The sequence below is a fragment of the Harpia harpyja genome, chromosome 1 (assembly GCF_026419915.1).
Source record: "Harpia harpyja isolate bHarHar1 chromosome 1, bHarHar1 primary haplotype, whole genome shotgun sequence".
Classification (NCBI taxonomy): Eukaryota; Metazoa; Chordata; class Aves; order Accipitriformes; family Accipitridae; genus Harpia; species Harpia harpyja.
The window spans coordinates 38,627,077-38,640,851 of record NC_068940.1 but is presented as its reverse complement, the minus strand read 5'-3'; the positions used below and the strand labels follow the sequence as shown (position 1 = coordinate 38,640,851).

At 40.6% G+C, this 13,775-nt stretch overlaps 1 protein-coding gene across 4 annotated transcripts in view; it reads left to right on the top strand.

Annotated features, from left to right (window-relative positions):
• Positions 1–1,053: 1,053 nt before the first annotated feature.
• SLC9A8 (solute carrier family 9 member A8) overlaps positions 1,054–13,775 on the top strand; it is a 31,898-nt gene continuing 19,176 nt past the window's right edge. For 2 of the 4 annotated variants that reach the window (XM_052788056.1, XM_052788048.1), the window contains exons 1-4: positions 1,054–1,174; positions 1,939–2,117; positions 6,601–6,681; positions 11,629–11,687. In XM_052788056.1, coding sequence (XP_052644016.1) covers positions 1,167–1,174; positions 1,939–2,117; positions 6,601–6,681; positions 11,629–11,687 — 327 coding nt within the window. In that variant the 5' untranslated portion in view covers positions 1,054–1,166. Of the gene's footprint in view, positions 1,175–1,938; positions 2,118–6,600; positions 6,682–8,950; positions 9,181–11,628; positions 11,688–13,775 lie in introns of those variants that run through there. The other 2 variants (XM_052788071.1, XM_052788063.1) reach the window with 2 other exon arrangements.

The following is a 13,775-nucleotide window of genomic DNA, read 5'->3' as shown; positions in this document are numbered from 1 at the left end:
GTTAATATATTCCAGGCATCAATTGTATTTTATAGTTTGTAGGCAATAAATGGGCACAAGCAGAAAATGTAGTTTCTTTTGATGAGATAAGACATCCTGTAACTCAAGTAATTAAAGGATGTGTAGATAGATTTGTGAAAACATAGAAAAACAGACATATGGACTCAAGGACAAGTAAAATTGAGAACACAAGTAAGAAGATAAGGAGTGATTTGTTAGCATGAGAACAGCATTTGGGGGGTCAAAGATTATTTGACATGAAAGATACGAGAAGAACAAAGGAAAACCAGGAGTTTAATGTGAAAATAGTAAAAAGTGTGACTAGAGGAAAACGACAGGGTGAAAAGTGCAGCCAGAGGAAGACTACTGACTTCATCCCTTGCAGATCCCCGAAGGCCCCTCCGAACCACAAGAGACACGCGCAAGGGGGGGTGGTCTGGGGTGGAGTTATGTTAATAGATACCTGAAATATTAAAATAACCCCTTTGAAATACCACAAACAGCGTATAAAAAGGCAAGTTTGGGTATAACCGGTGCGCCTCTGGTTTTGATCATGCGCCCAGCGCTGTTTGCCTTTGTTCTGTAATAAACTTGTAAAATTCAGGAAATTCAGCGTGAGTGCATTTCTCACAAACGTGATGCCTGGCAGCAATGGCAACTGAGGGACAAGGAGCCGCTGGGCGATGGCGGCTCTGAGGGACATGATGCGCGGCAGCAATGGCGACTGAGGGACACGGAGCCGCCGGGCGACAGCGGCTGAAGGCCTGACCGCAGCGCGAGCCGCCAGGAGGGCGGGGCGCAGGGTGTGACCCTGGGGGCAGGCCAGCCCCCCTGGGCAGCGCGGGAAGAGTGACATCACACCACAGCACCAGCCCATGACGACGCCGCGTCGGCACGCAACGGCGGGACACCGCACTGCCCGGCGCGCGCGCAGCCGCCCCCGCTCTCACATGACACCCCCCCCGATCACGCGACCGCTTGAAGGACGCCGGCGGCAGGGAGCCGCCGTGTACGCATGCGCGCTCTCGCCCCCCCGACCCGCCCCTTTCCTATCATAGAGATTGCGGACGCGCCCGCTAGAGTGTCGCCCAGGAGCCCCGGAAGTAGCTGCGTGCGGGGCGGCTCCGCAGGAGCGCGGTGGGAGGTTTAAGCCGGCGGCCGGCAAGATGGCGGAGTGAGTGTGGTGGCGGTGGGGTCGCGGGCGGCAGGAGGGGTCGGGCCGCTCCCCTTCCCCGGGCCCTGCTGGCGGGAAAGCGTCGCCTCCGTGGCAAGGCCTCGCTGCCGTGTGCCCGACGGGCGGTGCCTTTCCCCTCAGCGGGGTCTTGCGGGAGGAAGAGAGGGGGGGAGGCAGTGTCCACAGGCCCTCGGTGCCGGCCCCTCCGCTCAGCACGGCGCCGGGGGCTGAGGGCTGCGGGGCGGCCCGCCGTGTAGCGGGAGCAGCCCGACGGGCCGTGCCTACCCCTGGGCTGAGGGCTGCAGCGCGGGCCCCTGGAGGGGGTCCAGGAGCATCCTGCCCACGGGAGGAGGAGGGCGGCCCTGAAGCTGCCCTGCGCGGCGGGGAGGGCTGTGGGAGCTGGCAAATGCAGTCCCTGCGGGTGCCGTTGGTCTGGCACTGCGGGTTTGTTAACACTCGGTAGGTTAAGTGGGCTAGTTCGTTCTCTCTGTGTCAGGCTTTCACCTGCATCCCAAGCTGTAGCGCAGAATATTTGGTGTCTGCTGTGCATGAAGGAACTCAGCAATAATCAGCCTCATGAATCTGAGCTTTCAGTATTTGTCTGTAATCAGAGTCCACTTTTAAAAGGCAGCCTTAACGTGTTGGTCACTAGCACAAACTCAGTGTGATCTGGTGCTTGTTTCATGTGTGCGTGTCTTTAGTAGGCTAAGTCTTTATCATGCTGCTCCCATCCAGTATAATCACATATTATATTATCCTGACAGGTCTGCAAATGCCACCCATGAAGTCATCAATGTCACCCTCCACGCTACGCTGGCTGCTACGACCAAATTGGTGGTACCTACACCTGCTAAACCTATCCTTCCAGTTCAGACTGGAGTCCAAGCACAGCAAGAGGAGCAATCTAGTGGCATGACAATTTTTTTTAGTCTTCTTGTTTTAGGTGAATGATGAACTGAAAAGTCTTTTAATCTCTGTTAATCATGCTCTGTATCTGCGGACATAGGCCGCCTTTCAAAATCATAGCATTTTATTTCTCCTCTGGTTTTCTCTCTATGAAGTGGAATATTGTACAGGCACAGGGATTTAGAAAGTGGAGTATATAACTGCCTGAACCTCCCAAACCTGTGGAAAGCTGAGGACCATTGCAAACCTTTTCACCGTGGTCTCAAAGTGCAAACAACCTGTTTAATTGTCTTTGCCTTCTTTATCAAACACATGGCATATGTTCATGTATGAAAAAAAAGACACTGTCAGAATACTCCATGGAGCTTGCAGCTGTGTTTGAGGACAGTGTACTAGATAGATGTCAGTTTAACTACTTCTAGCACTTCTGGACAGCCCTCAGATATTCTGTTATGTAAGACAATACAAGGCAGGCAGATTTACATGCACAAGTACTAAAGTTCAGTATCTATTTTTCTGGCTCTCCTTACTTTCTTACATTCCTGCAAGAGTGCGGTAATAACATGCAGATTGCCATAATTATATTAACATTGTTGTACATATATAGGCATTTTGAATGGCAGATGTGTGCCCAACTTTTCTGTAAGTCTGGGCTGTTACCTTTCTTTAATAGAGTATAATTATCTCTCACCATCTGCTTAGAGAGCAATGCTGTAGTCAAAACTAACAGTAACAAAACTTTCATGGAGGGTTAAGGGTTTGTCTGTTTTCCTTTGTGTGTTTGTGTGCTTGGTTCCTCCAAAGCAAGCTATGCTGAGAGACTTTTTCTGTGACGGATGGGTCACCTGGTCTTCTATGTGGTTATTCTTTGCAGTAGCAAACGGAGAAAATAATAGGTATGGAGTTGGCAGCAATGCAGAAACTTCTGCAAATCATTTGGGCTTTAAAAAAAAAATGTCTCCTATAAATAACTATTAAGTGCAGCAAAAAGTAGAAGGCTTCTGCTTATTTCTAAAGTAACTATTTGTCTTCAGAGAGGGTTAACGTTTTCCCAGAGGTCAATGGCATATTAGAATTTGAACAGAAATGAAAGACCAAAGCAAAATGCAGTAGATCAGAAGACTTCTAAGATGAAAATAAAATTTCTGAATATGTGTGTCTCATGGATTTTAAAAGGGCCATTCATGGTAAAATTGTATTCCTAGGACTTAAGAACAGAGCTATGACTTTTTTGGCTGTGTTCCGCCCTATTTATGCTAGTCTGATAACTTAATGGTTCTTAAAAGCATCACCCTCAGGACAGGGGAGTTCCCTGAACAAAGTAAAGCCACTAAAAAAGCTTCTTGTCCATAGTTATTCCCATTCATAATCTCTGATTTAAGAGTGTAGGAAGGGTGAAAATGAATGTGTACACCATACTCTTAAATCTGGATCTCATGAGCTGTAAAATGGCCTTTAGAATGTTCTAAACTGGAACAGACCGAGAAGCAGATCTGTTCTGAGCTGCATTGTGTCAAAGTCAAGCCCCAAATTTAAAGTGCCTGAAGTAGCACTGACTCCAGATTTCTATGGCTCATTTATCTGTTCAAACACCACTTTGCTTTCAAAGTCATACCTCTGTTCTGCCATGTTCATGTGATCCATTAATTCCCTTCTGTTATGTTACATGCTTTTACTGTGCTCTTCCTTAAGGGGACACTCAAATGTTCTTTTAGCCTGTCCAGAACACTGCTTTTTCCAGCCTCTTGCCCAATTGTTATACTCCTGATACATGCAAGTGCTTGAAGCAGATGATATGCTGCCAGATACAAACTGAGCAGTCTTATACAAGGAATGGGTGACCAACAGCTAAAGAATGTACCAGGCTGCCATAATACTTAAGGTCGTGGGAGTTACTTCATAGACTATGGTTGCTTTTTGTTTCGTTGCCAAAGCAAAGTAGTCGAAAGCTGGTAGGAAGGAGATGGTGATTAGATCTGCTAAATAGAAAGCGTGTTTGTGCTTGTGTTGGAGTTTGCTGGAAGTCCGTAATGTCCAGATGCCTTTATGGATCTATCCCAAAGAGCAGTATTGAATGCTCTTAACACAGTAATCCTAGATGTCTTTACTGGATGCATATTCTTCATGTTTAACAGGCAGGAAATTGATATGAAACTCAATAATACTGATTGACAAGTGAATAAAAACTTTGCTTAGGATATCATAAAGATTGGTGGAGTGGAAGTGGGGTAAATATGTGGGGAAGGGAGCCCTGCCAATCTTCATGGATGAAGCCATCCCTGCTCATCATTCCGAACCCACAGCTTTGGCCCTGAACAAATTACATGCCAGTAATTGAGCAAATATTACTGTTTTTCATGAGTCCTTGCTCAGTTCATAAGCCCAACCATCTATTCATGTGCACATCAGTGAAATGCTCACCATGTTGTGTGTGAACTGGGTGTACGAGATAACAAGTGGGAGAATGCCGGCGTCAGTGTGATACCCATTCCTTAGCACTGTGTTGGAGAACAGGACAATGAAAAGTGGTATTTGTTTTTATGAGGTTTGTACTTGTTTTTGTGACACTGTATAGTAAATACAAATCATGTTGTAGACCCCAGTAGTTCACAGGTGGCGTGATCCAGCAAACCATGTCAGTGCTCAGAACTACTTGTGGGCCATTTTGCACCTTTTCAGGTTGTAAATTGAAAGCCTTCTTCTGAACCATCTGTGAGTGGCTGTTTGGTTTTTAGTTAACTTGAAGGAGCTGTTAAACCAAATCACTAAGAGCAGTTCCAAGAAGTGAGTTCATTCCCAAGTTCAAAATGTGTGCTGTTGTAGTGTGGCCTGGCACTATGCTGCCCACACTGAAATAGGGTGAGAGTCACAGATGCAAGGCACAGAGTAAGAAGAATGAAGATTCCAATTGCAGTTATGGCTAGGTTTGCCAAATACACAGTTTAAAACAGTCTCTGCTGCGATTAACAGGCCACAATTTGATTCCAGTATATAAAATGCTATTGACTTTGCTTGAGCTTCAGTTGCTTTCTGACAAAGCACAAGCAGTAATACTGCTTATATCCCAGGCCGTTGCAGAATGATTTGTTAGCAAATAGAGCAAAATACATGTATTACAGACATGCAGGCCAGATGTTGTTTCTTTGACCCTTTGTTGAGCTAAATTAAAATAGGAGAAGAATTGTGGTTTTCAATGCTTTTCAATTTCAATGCCGGGAATATTCAGATTGAAATTGTTAGGAATTTAATAATCCAGGATGATCTGATTCTTATAGATAAGTTTCCTGTCTACAGTAGTTCTAAAAGAATCAAGTGGTATCTTCCAACCATATCCACAGGTGGTACTCAGATCTGCTATAGATGCTTTGTAATTTGCCTTTACCATTGGCATAGAGGCTGTGATGGCATTTTCATATTACTGTAACCTTCATTTTTGTTGTGAGATACAGACTTTCTCCTGACTGGGTGAAATACATTACTACAGTACAAAATTCAGTTTTTAAAAATAATAAGTGAATGTTGCATCAGATTTAAATTCTAATTATTTTTTTTAACTTCAAGCCAAATCTGTTTTGTTTTTTTTGACACTGGTCCTTTCCCCTTACTGGTTTAAATTTTAGCAATGCTTAGCAGTAAATGTCTTTTGCTGATTTGGGTAAGAATTTGGCTGATGCTTATTATGAGAACCAGGATATTTAAATGGTTACCCATTCTGCAACCTCATAGCCCCACTGAATGGGAGTTGCAGAGGGTATGAAGCCAGACTCTTCTGAGGTGCACAAAAGAACAAGAAGCACCAGTCACAACTCGCAGCAAGGGGAATGTGGATTGGAGAGAAGAGGAAAATTCTTCATCATGAGACTTAAGCACTGGAACTGGGGTTGAGAGAGCTTTTGACTTCTTTATCTTCAGAGATCTTCAGACTTGACTGGACAAGGCCCTGGGCAACCTTCTTTGACTTTGAAGTTAGCCCTGCTTTGAGCAGGAGGTTGAACTAGATGACCTCAAGAGATCCCTTCCAATGTAATTTTACTGATTCTGAGATTATCCATTTGGGTAAAGCCCATCTGCTCAGAGGGACTCAGATGTGAAAGTGCGTAGCTTTGAAATTTTAATTAAGGCCATGTGTACATGTATGTTTTATTTCAAAATTACAAAATATTTCCCAAAAACTTTTATTAAAACAGTCTATTCTGTATAACTGACATTTTTTATAGCTACTGCTCAAATAGCGTTTTCTTGTAAGCTGGCTCAGGCTCTAGAAGTACTAATACTGGTATTTTCAGAAGATAATTTTAAGTCCTAAAATTTGCCTTAGTTATGTTCTGTCATTTGTAGATCCATTTACATACTTCAGTGAGAATTAGGTTTGAACTAAAATTTGGTTGCTTGCATTGGTGGATTTCTACTAAATCATTAGGTGAAGTTTTGCTGTGTGTATTTTAGAAATACTACTTAAAAGTATATTTTATTCTCTTCTAACAGTTCTAAATCTGCAATTTATTTTTTTTCCTTCACAGCTATCTGCATCATATTGGTGCATTTACTGATAAAATACCGACTTCACTTTTTACCAGAGAGCGTGGCTGTTGTTTCTTTAGGTGAGTAACCGTGATGTTTTTATATTGAATTTGTGTTAATTCAGGGACTCTCAGTAGTCTGTACTTGAAATAATGCTCTGTTGTGTGTTAACCATGACTAGAAAGATGCAGCAAACTGGATGCAGTGCAGAAAACAGCCAATTCATAGAATTAAATTCATGGAAGAAGCATGGAGCATATGTGCAGAGACTGGCCCAGTAAAATGACACATACAGGCACTATAGGGTTGTCACTACATAAGTACTTTGCCAGCTTTCTCTATTTTTGCATCTGCACTGTAGTACAAGATACTGCAGCACTCCCTGGCAGCAGGACCCTGGCCTTCCCTTTGTAGTGGTAAGTGTGTTTATATTACTTTCAGTAAAATTCTGTCTGTATGTGATTTTAATCTAGCTGGGGACTGTAATTGTATCCTGAAAACTTGCCTTTACTGCTAGATACTTAACTATCCCTGTAGTACCATGACAAGAGCTCTTCCTATGACTTAAGAGCTCTTCCTGTGACATAAGAATGCCACCCTTAATGAAGATCAAGTGCTTACTTAATTTAAATTAAATTTGGAGTATTCCTAAGCCTGTAGTTGTATGTTAGGGTAATTTCATTTATTTGTATGCTGTTGCTCCTGATTTATAAATGTGTAAATGAGGAGGAAATCAGGCCAAATACATTTATTATTTTCTGTACATACTGTCTAAGACAATGTTTAAAGAACCTGGTCTAACTAATCCCAGCAACAGTTTTTCAGTTGTCTCTGTAACTTGCTTACGAGAATCTGTGGTATTTTTGCTTCTATTACTAGTGATAATTTCACTGACAGCAATTCTAAAAATACAACTAAAAGAGAAGGATGCTTAGCTGTAATACTAACGTAGTGTGGAGGAGTGTAATACTTGTTGAGCAGGTAGATTTTTGTCTTTCTCCTGGGCTTTGCCCACTGTACTTTCTGGTACCTTCTCTCATCTCTTAACTGTATTTTCACACAATTTTGCAGTGGGAGGAAATAAGCTTTCTGGTGCTTGTCAGTACCTTATGCTTTCTGGAAAACAGGAATCTTCTTGCATCTTGGGTGCTAGATTGAGAATATCTTAGAGCTGTTACTTAGCAGAAAGAAAAACATATTTTCCTACAGGCGTGACTCCCTGAATTTTTAGATAACTCTGTCTGGTGCAGACCACATCACATTACTAGCATAGTAGAAGGTGTTGAAGCTTAAAGAGACATTCACTTGCAAAGTCATATTTGAGTTTTGATGTTTCTGTGCAGCTGAAAAACAAATAGACCTGTAAGAAATCTGTCATAGTGCTGGTATGGATTTCCTGGGTGTTGCATGCACACCTTGTCTTTGTAGGAGCAGCATCCATGAGACTTTTTTGTGTTTATGCTTCTGTCTATCATAGTATGACATAGGAAGATCAGAGCTGCTGCAGATCATCCTGACTTGCTTTGTCATCCCCACAGAAACCTTGCAGTGTTTGTTTCACTATTGACACACTTCTCTTTCCTTCCCTTCTTACATTATTGCTGTGGACAGGTGAGATGTCTTGTGTGGTATATCTTCCACTGTCTTGAAAGGTTCCAAAAGGATATTACTATCCCTTCAATATCCTTCCTCTTTGTACACAAAAATCCAGGTGAAAGGTGTTAATTTGGCTTCTAATCAGGTTAGTTACCATTGTTATCAAATAGCTAATCTAAATTTAAGCATAATCCCCAATTTAAAATGCAGCAGTATATTGGCTCTTGCTGGCCTACTTTTGGATTTTCTTTACTATCATTTCTTATATTCTGCCCCAAGCCAACTACTGGGCAGTGCTGAGCTGAGGTGTTAGGCAAGCTTGCATCACTGCTCCTGCTGAGCTTTGCAAAGAGCAGCAGAGGCACATTCTTTTCTTTCTGTTTCTTGTTCTTGGCATCTCAGTAGCAGGGCAAGGATTTTAGCTGTGCTGGTATGTTTTGTGCTCCTGTCAGTCCCAACAAAAGCTTGTTCATGAAACTGGTAAGTTTTCTTGCTGGCACTGTCACTGCCACTCAAGATGGGTAAGAAGGAGCAGAGGGCATGTAGGAAACTTGAACAGTTCGGTTTTGAGTGTGAACCACAGCATAGCTGTAGTCTGCTTCCCAAACCAGACAAGATGATACCAGCAAATGCAATTCCGCTAAGTCAAGAGAGTGTTATACCCAGTAGCAGCCCAGCTAACAGATGTCCTGTGTCACTTAAGCCTCATTTATTTAGTTTATTGACTCAGTCGTGTTTAAACTACTGTCAGCTCTGTTGACAGGACGTGGCATCTGTATAATCATTGGAATTGCCAGCTAATTGCTGGTCAGTGAACCTCTGTTACTGGTAATGATCTACACAGCTGCAAGAGCACAGCTTGAGTTTCAAGTATCCAGTTTTGCTAGCAGTGCCAGAAGTGAGATGTGTCCTATTTTGACTTGTAAATTAAGCAGATGTTCTGAGGAAATTATTGAAGGCTAATAAAAATGGCAGCAGAGAAGGTAAGTATGATTTTTCACAGCTGTTTTTCCTCCCATTGGCTAAGCTGCTCAAAAGCTTCTGTTTTACAATTTCTAGGGCATGTTACTCTCCTGGTGGACGGGGCTGGAGTGGATTCTCTAAGGATGGATTTTGATTTTTGTCCTTAAAAGTTACTGGAATTGTGTTGATAAAAATAGTTGCCAGAAGAGTTTTTCTCTTTGATTTGTTACTGAGTTTTAACATGTTCTCAGGAAAAATAAAGGTTGGTTATAATAAGAAAATTCCTATAACATTTTCAAAAGAATGAGACTTAGGTTAACTTTTACAGACTTAGCTTTCCAATTAGCCCCTTGACAAAATGGATCTACCTGACTTAATAGTTGGAACCAGCTGAACAAAAACTGCATTCATTAATATAGTAGTAAAAAGAGTAGTTTGTAAAGATGTGTGGGACAGGTTTTAAAAGCCAGCATCAAAGTTTGATTCTGCTGCTGTTAAACCCTCTTGGTGATGCATTATTTTGTGCAGCTCTTTTTCATTACTTTGCTTAGTGTAATCTTAGTTTAGTAGTATTGTGGGTAGTATGCAGCTAGAAGTAACTTGTGCTATATAAAGGTGTAAGTTGTATGATTCAGACTCATCCTTTTCCTTTAAACTCTGCTGTTGCCTTACATTTATATCGTTATTCATTTAACTTTTGGTATCATGAAAGGACCTTGTCTGTCTGTGGCACTGTTGTTAGGGTCAGTTTGTGATTAGCTCTTCCTCTAAAAAAGAGATTGAGACTGGCCTTTTACTTAAGCCTCTTGAGCTCATAGGATAGGGATGTCCAGCTTGTAGCCCACAGGCCACGTTTGGCCTACTCACAGGGATCCAATTTCACAAAGTTGCACTGGAGCCCTTCCACTTCAGCAGAATTGAGAAGGGATTCTCTTTTCTTTTAGATCCCCTCTAAACATAGTTTTATGTGAGGGCTCTCAATATACTAATTCATAAAATACTGAAAGTTTGTTCAGGAAATACAGTTCCTGAAGTCTCTGCCTTCAGATGTATAGACTCTGGTTGTTGTGGTTGTTTTTTCCCCACATAAACTTCTTGTTAAGTGATGCAAGTACTGCCTGTACCAGTTAAAGACAATGTTGCTGCTCTGCAAAAATTGGAAATGTTCTAGTCCTTGGCTTCTGACACTGCCTCCATCCCGGAATGGAAAGCCTGACTGTACTGAGACCTGTGTTTATATGGTATGTGAGTGGCTATGCATTCTGTCCTCCTTCAAAGAACAGCAGACCTTTGATGTTCCTTCATTAATGTTTTTCTCTTCCTTTCCATATAAACCATTTCATGGAACAACTATTTCTACCCTCTGGGACAATGCCTTCACATATTTTTGTATGAAAGAAGGCTTAAGCCTCATGGTTTTGTGTGTATGACACATTTATCAGGAGTAATCCATGTGATGCTATTTGTAAGACTCTTTTGATAGCTACAGCGTGAGAGGATAAAAACACATGAGTTACAGGAAACCATACTTTAAGCTTCTCAGCCACTTTTTACCGTTCATTCAGTGTATTTCACTGCTATATCCCAGTGTTTGACTATGAAGTCTCCATTCTGTAAATAATAAAACACAACTATGCAGAAGCACAGATCTGGAATCTATGACTAAAGACAAATTCCTCATAACTCCTTGAAAGCAATTAATGACAGTTCATGAATTATCTTCATGACTTCCAGAAGAAATCTTATTAGTTTGGAGTTTTCTGTCTTATCTGTTTGGAGATGTACAGGAGGAAAGAGCATGATAACCTTTAATCATTGATTTTGCAGCACCCTTGATAAGATTCTTTTATACTCAAATTAGTATTTCTACATGACTTAAAATGTGTAATTCATTTGGGAAATACTTCTGACAGTGTCTCCACTCTGATCAGAATTTGTTGCCTACTTCATTGCCAGTAAGTGCTATGATTTCATTGAGACAAAATTCACTTCTGTGGAGAAGACTGATTTCACTTAAGCTGTGTTAACATTGCAAATAGCATTGAAGTGACGTGAAGGTTTCATGCTATCACACAGATCTCTAACTCATAACTTTCTGATTCTTCAGCAAGAAAGGTGGAATTTTATTTGAATGCAGCTTAGATGAGAGGCGTTTTTGAGTAGTTAAACCTGTTAACTTTATGAACCAATGAACACAGCACTCTCAATATGTGTGTTCAGTATTTGGATATCCCAAGTGACAATCTTTTGTGCAGGGAAGCTATGTAATTATGTAACATATTGGAAACCGTCATCTGTTGGACCCAAAACCACTTTGTGTTTTTGTGATTTGGGAATGAAAGACTTCCTGCTTTATGTTTTGCCTTGTTTTACTTTTAAAACTTTGTTGACTGAGAGTCAATAAACAGTTAATGGAAACAGTGATGCTTTTTGTGAATATTTCAGAATGTTATCTCATTCTTTCCTAGGTATCCTTATGGGAGCTTTTATAAAAATCATAGAGGCTCAAAAGCTGGCCAACTGGAAGGTATATTTGAAGCAATTTTTAATTGTAGAACAATCCTTAAGTGTTTAAAATAAGACTGTTTATAATACTAGTTTATTTAGATGTAATTTCCAAAAACTTATGTACATTATACTTGATGCCAAAGTTTGGGGGGGGGGTTGATACTAATAAAACCAATTTGAGGTCCTGATCCTGCTGGATATTTTCTACACAATATTTTTTTCCCTGAGTAATTCTTTTTATGGTACCAAATCTGTTCCTATTAGATACATGGTAGAAGAAGGTACTGGGCATCTTTGGGATCAGTTACAGTAAAAAAAATAGCAATTCAGTTATTTGTCTTGCATACTTTTTGACTGTATTTCATCCTCTTCCTCCTTTTGGAGTTAATTTTGTAGGTGTTTTCATAAAAAAAAAAAAAAAGTGTTTTGATAGGTTGTAAAGTCACATGTTTTACCTGAAGATGTTAACATAGATTTCACAGCAGTAAAAAGGAGCACTTCTTCAGAATAGCTGTGCTAAAAGTCATGTTATTTACTTATTTTATTTAGTTATACTTAAAAGTGCAACAAATTGTGGTGCTAAGAATAGACAGTTCACAAAGCAATCCATTCAGCATGGCACATTTCTTCAGTACTCCATTGCTCCTTGTGGAAAGACTACCGAAACCGGTGTGCCTCAAGCAGCAGCATTTTTCATGCTGGCTGAGACAATGGAAACATGATTTGAGCTTTATTTCCAGCAGAAAACACAGGCAAGGCTTCTGTGCAGAAGGTCATCCTTGTCCTGGTGCCCAGTGCTTTACAGACTGAGGTGCTAGGAAGAAAATGTTAACAGTGATGCCAGCCAAACACAGGAACATGTGACCAGAGAGATTGTGGGAATCTCCATCCACAAAGATATTCAAAACTTGGCTGAATAAAGCCTTGAGCAGCTGAAGTTGCTCTGAGTTGGCCCTGCTTTAAGCAGGGGCTTGAATCAGACAGCTCCAGAGGTCCCCTCCAACCTGAATTAGTGTGTGATGCTATGAGGTCTTACCTGTGCATGTGTGGAGGTACAGAGGCTTGCCGAGGGAGGGAGAATCCTGGCAGAAGTGTCTCCAAGAGGTGAAGTCTACAGTGAAGCAAGGATTTTGCCTCCTACAGTTTATCTACATTATCAAAGCAATGAACTCTTCACTATTCCTGCTTTAATTTAAAATCTTGCAGTATTTAAATTGTGATTTTGTTTCATAGGATCAAACAGTTTATTAGGATTAGATCAGTGAACTGATTGAAATCACAGTGATTTGAATTGCCAGTTTTAAACAGGATTTATATATCTTGGTCTGAGTAGTGGATTTTAATCCTAGCTTGCACTGTAATATTTCTTGGCAGTTATTTCACTAAAGGAAGATATTTTTTTTTTCTCCTTAGTTGAAATACATTAAAACGCATAGATTTTCAATCAGATGTAGCTTTTTAATTACATATTATACTATTTTGTCAACTAACTACACTAATTCTGTGTACCTTCATTTAAGCAATTACATAGTTCAAGAGTCATGTTGTGATATTTCATTTTTACATATTTACTTATTGGAAACAGTGGGTGGTGCACAAGTTAGTGTTTTTTCATTCCTGATTTGTCAGCTGGATTTGACTTTAAATTGAAAGTCAGTTAAACAGCCACAAAATCAGTATTTTAATATAGCTTCTTACTGGTTAAATAAAATAATCTGAAGAAGATCATGTGTGTAGGAAGAAAAAAGAAAGCTTAAAGTATGCTCTGATTTGAGCACTGATTCTATAAACACAGGAAATATTGATCATAGTGAATTATGTAGTTTATTTCTGGTAAGTATTGGTCAGATCTTGGGACGCACTGGGGGTGATGTGTCCAGTTGCTCACGTTATCAGCTGAGGTAAAGGGTCACAGATACCATATTATTATTTGCTTATTTTAAGTTACTTTCACTGTATTAAAGCTTAGGTTTTAACATAGGCTGTCATAATTTCAGATGTGAAGTGTTCTAATCAATAATTATTATGTACTTTATAAAATGGTTTAAAATGTTTTTAAATTTACTAGAGGATTTTTGTTTATCTGATATGGAAAAAAAATAGAGTA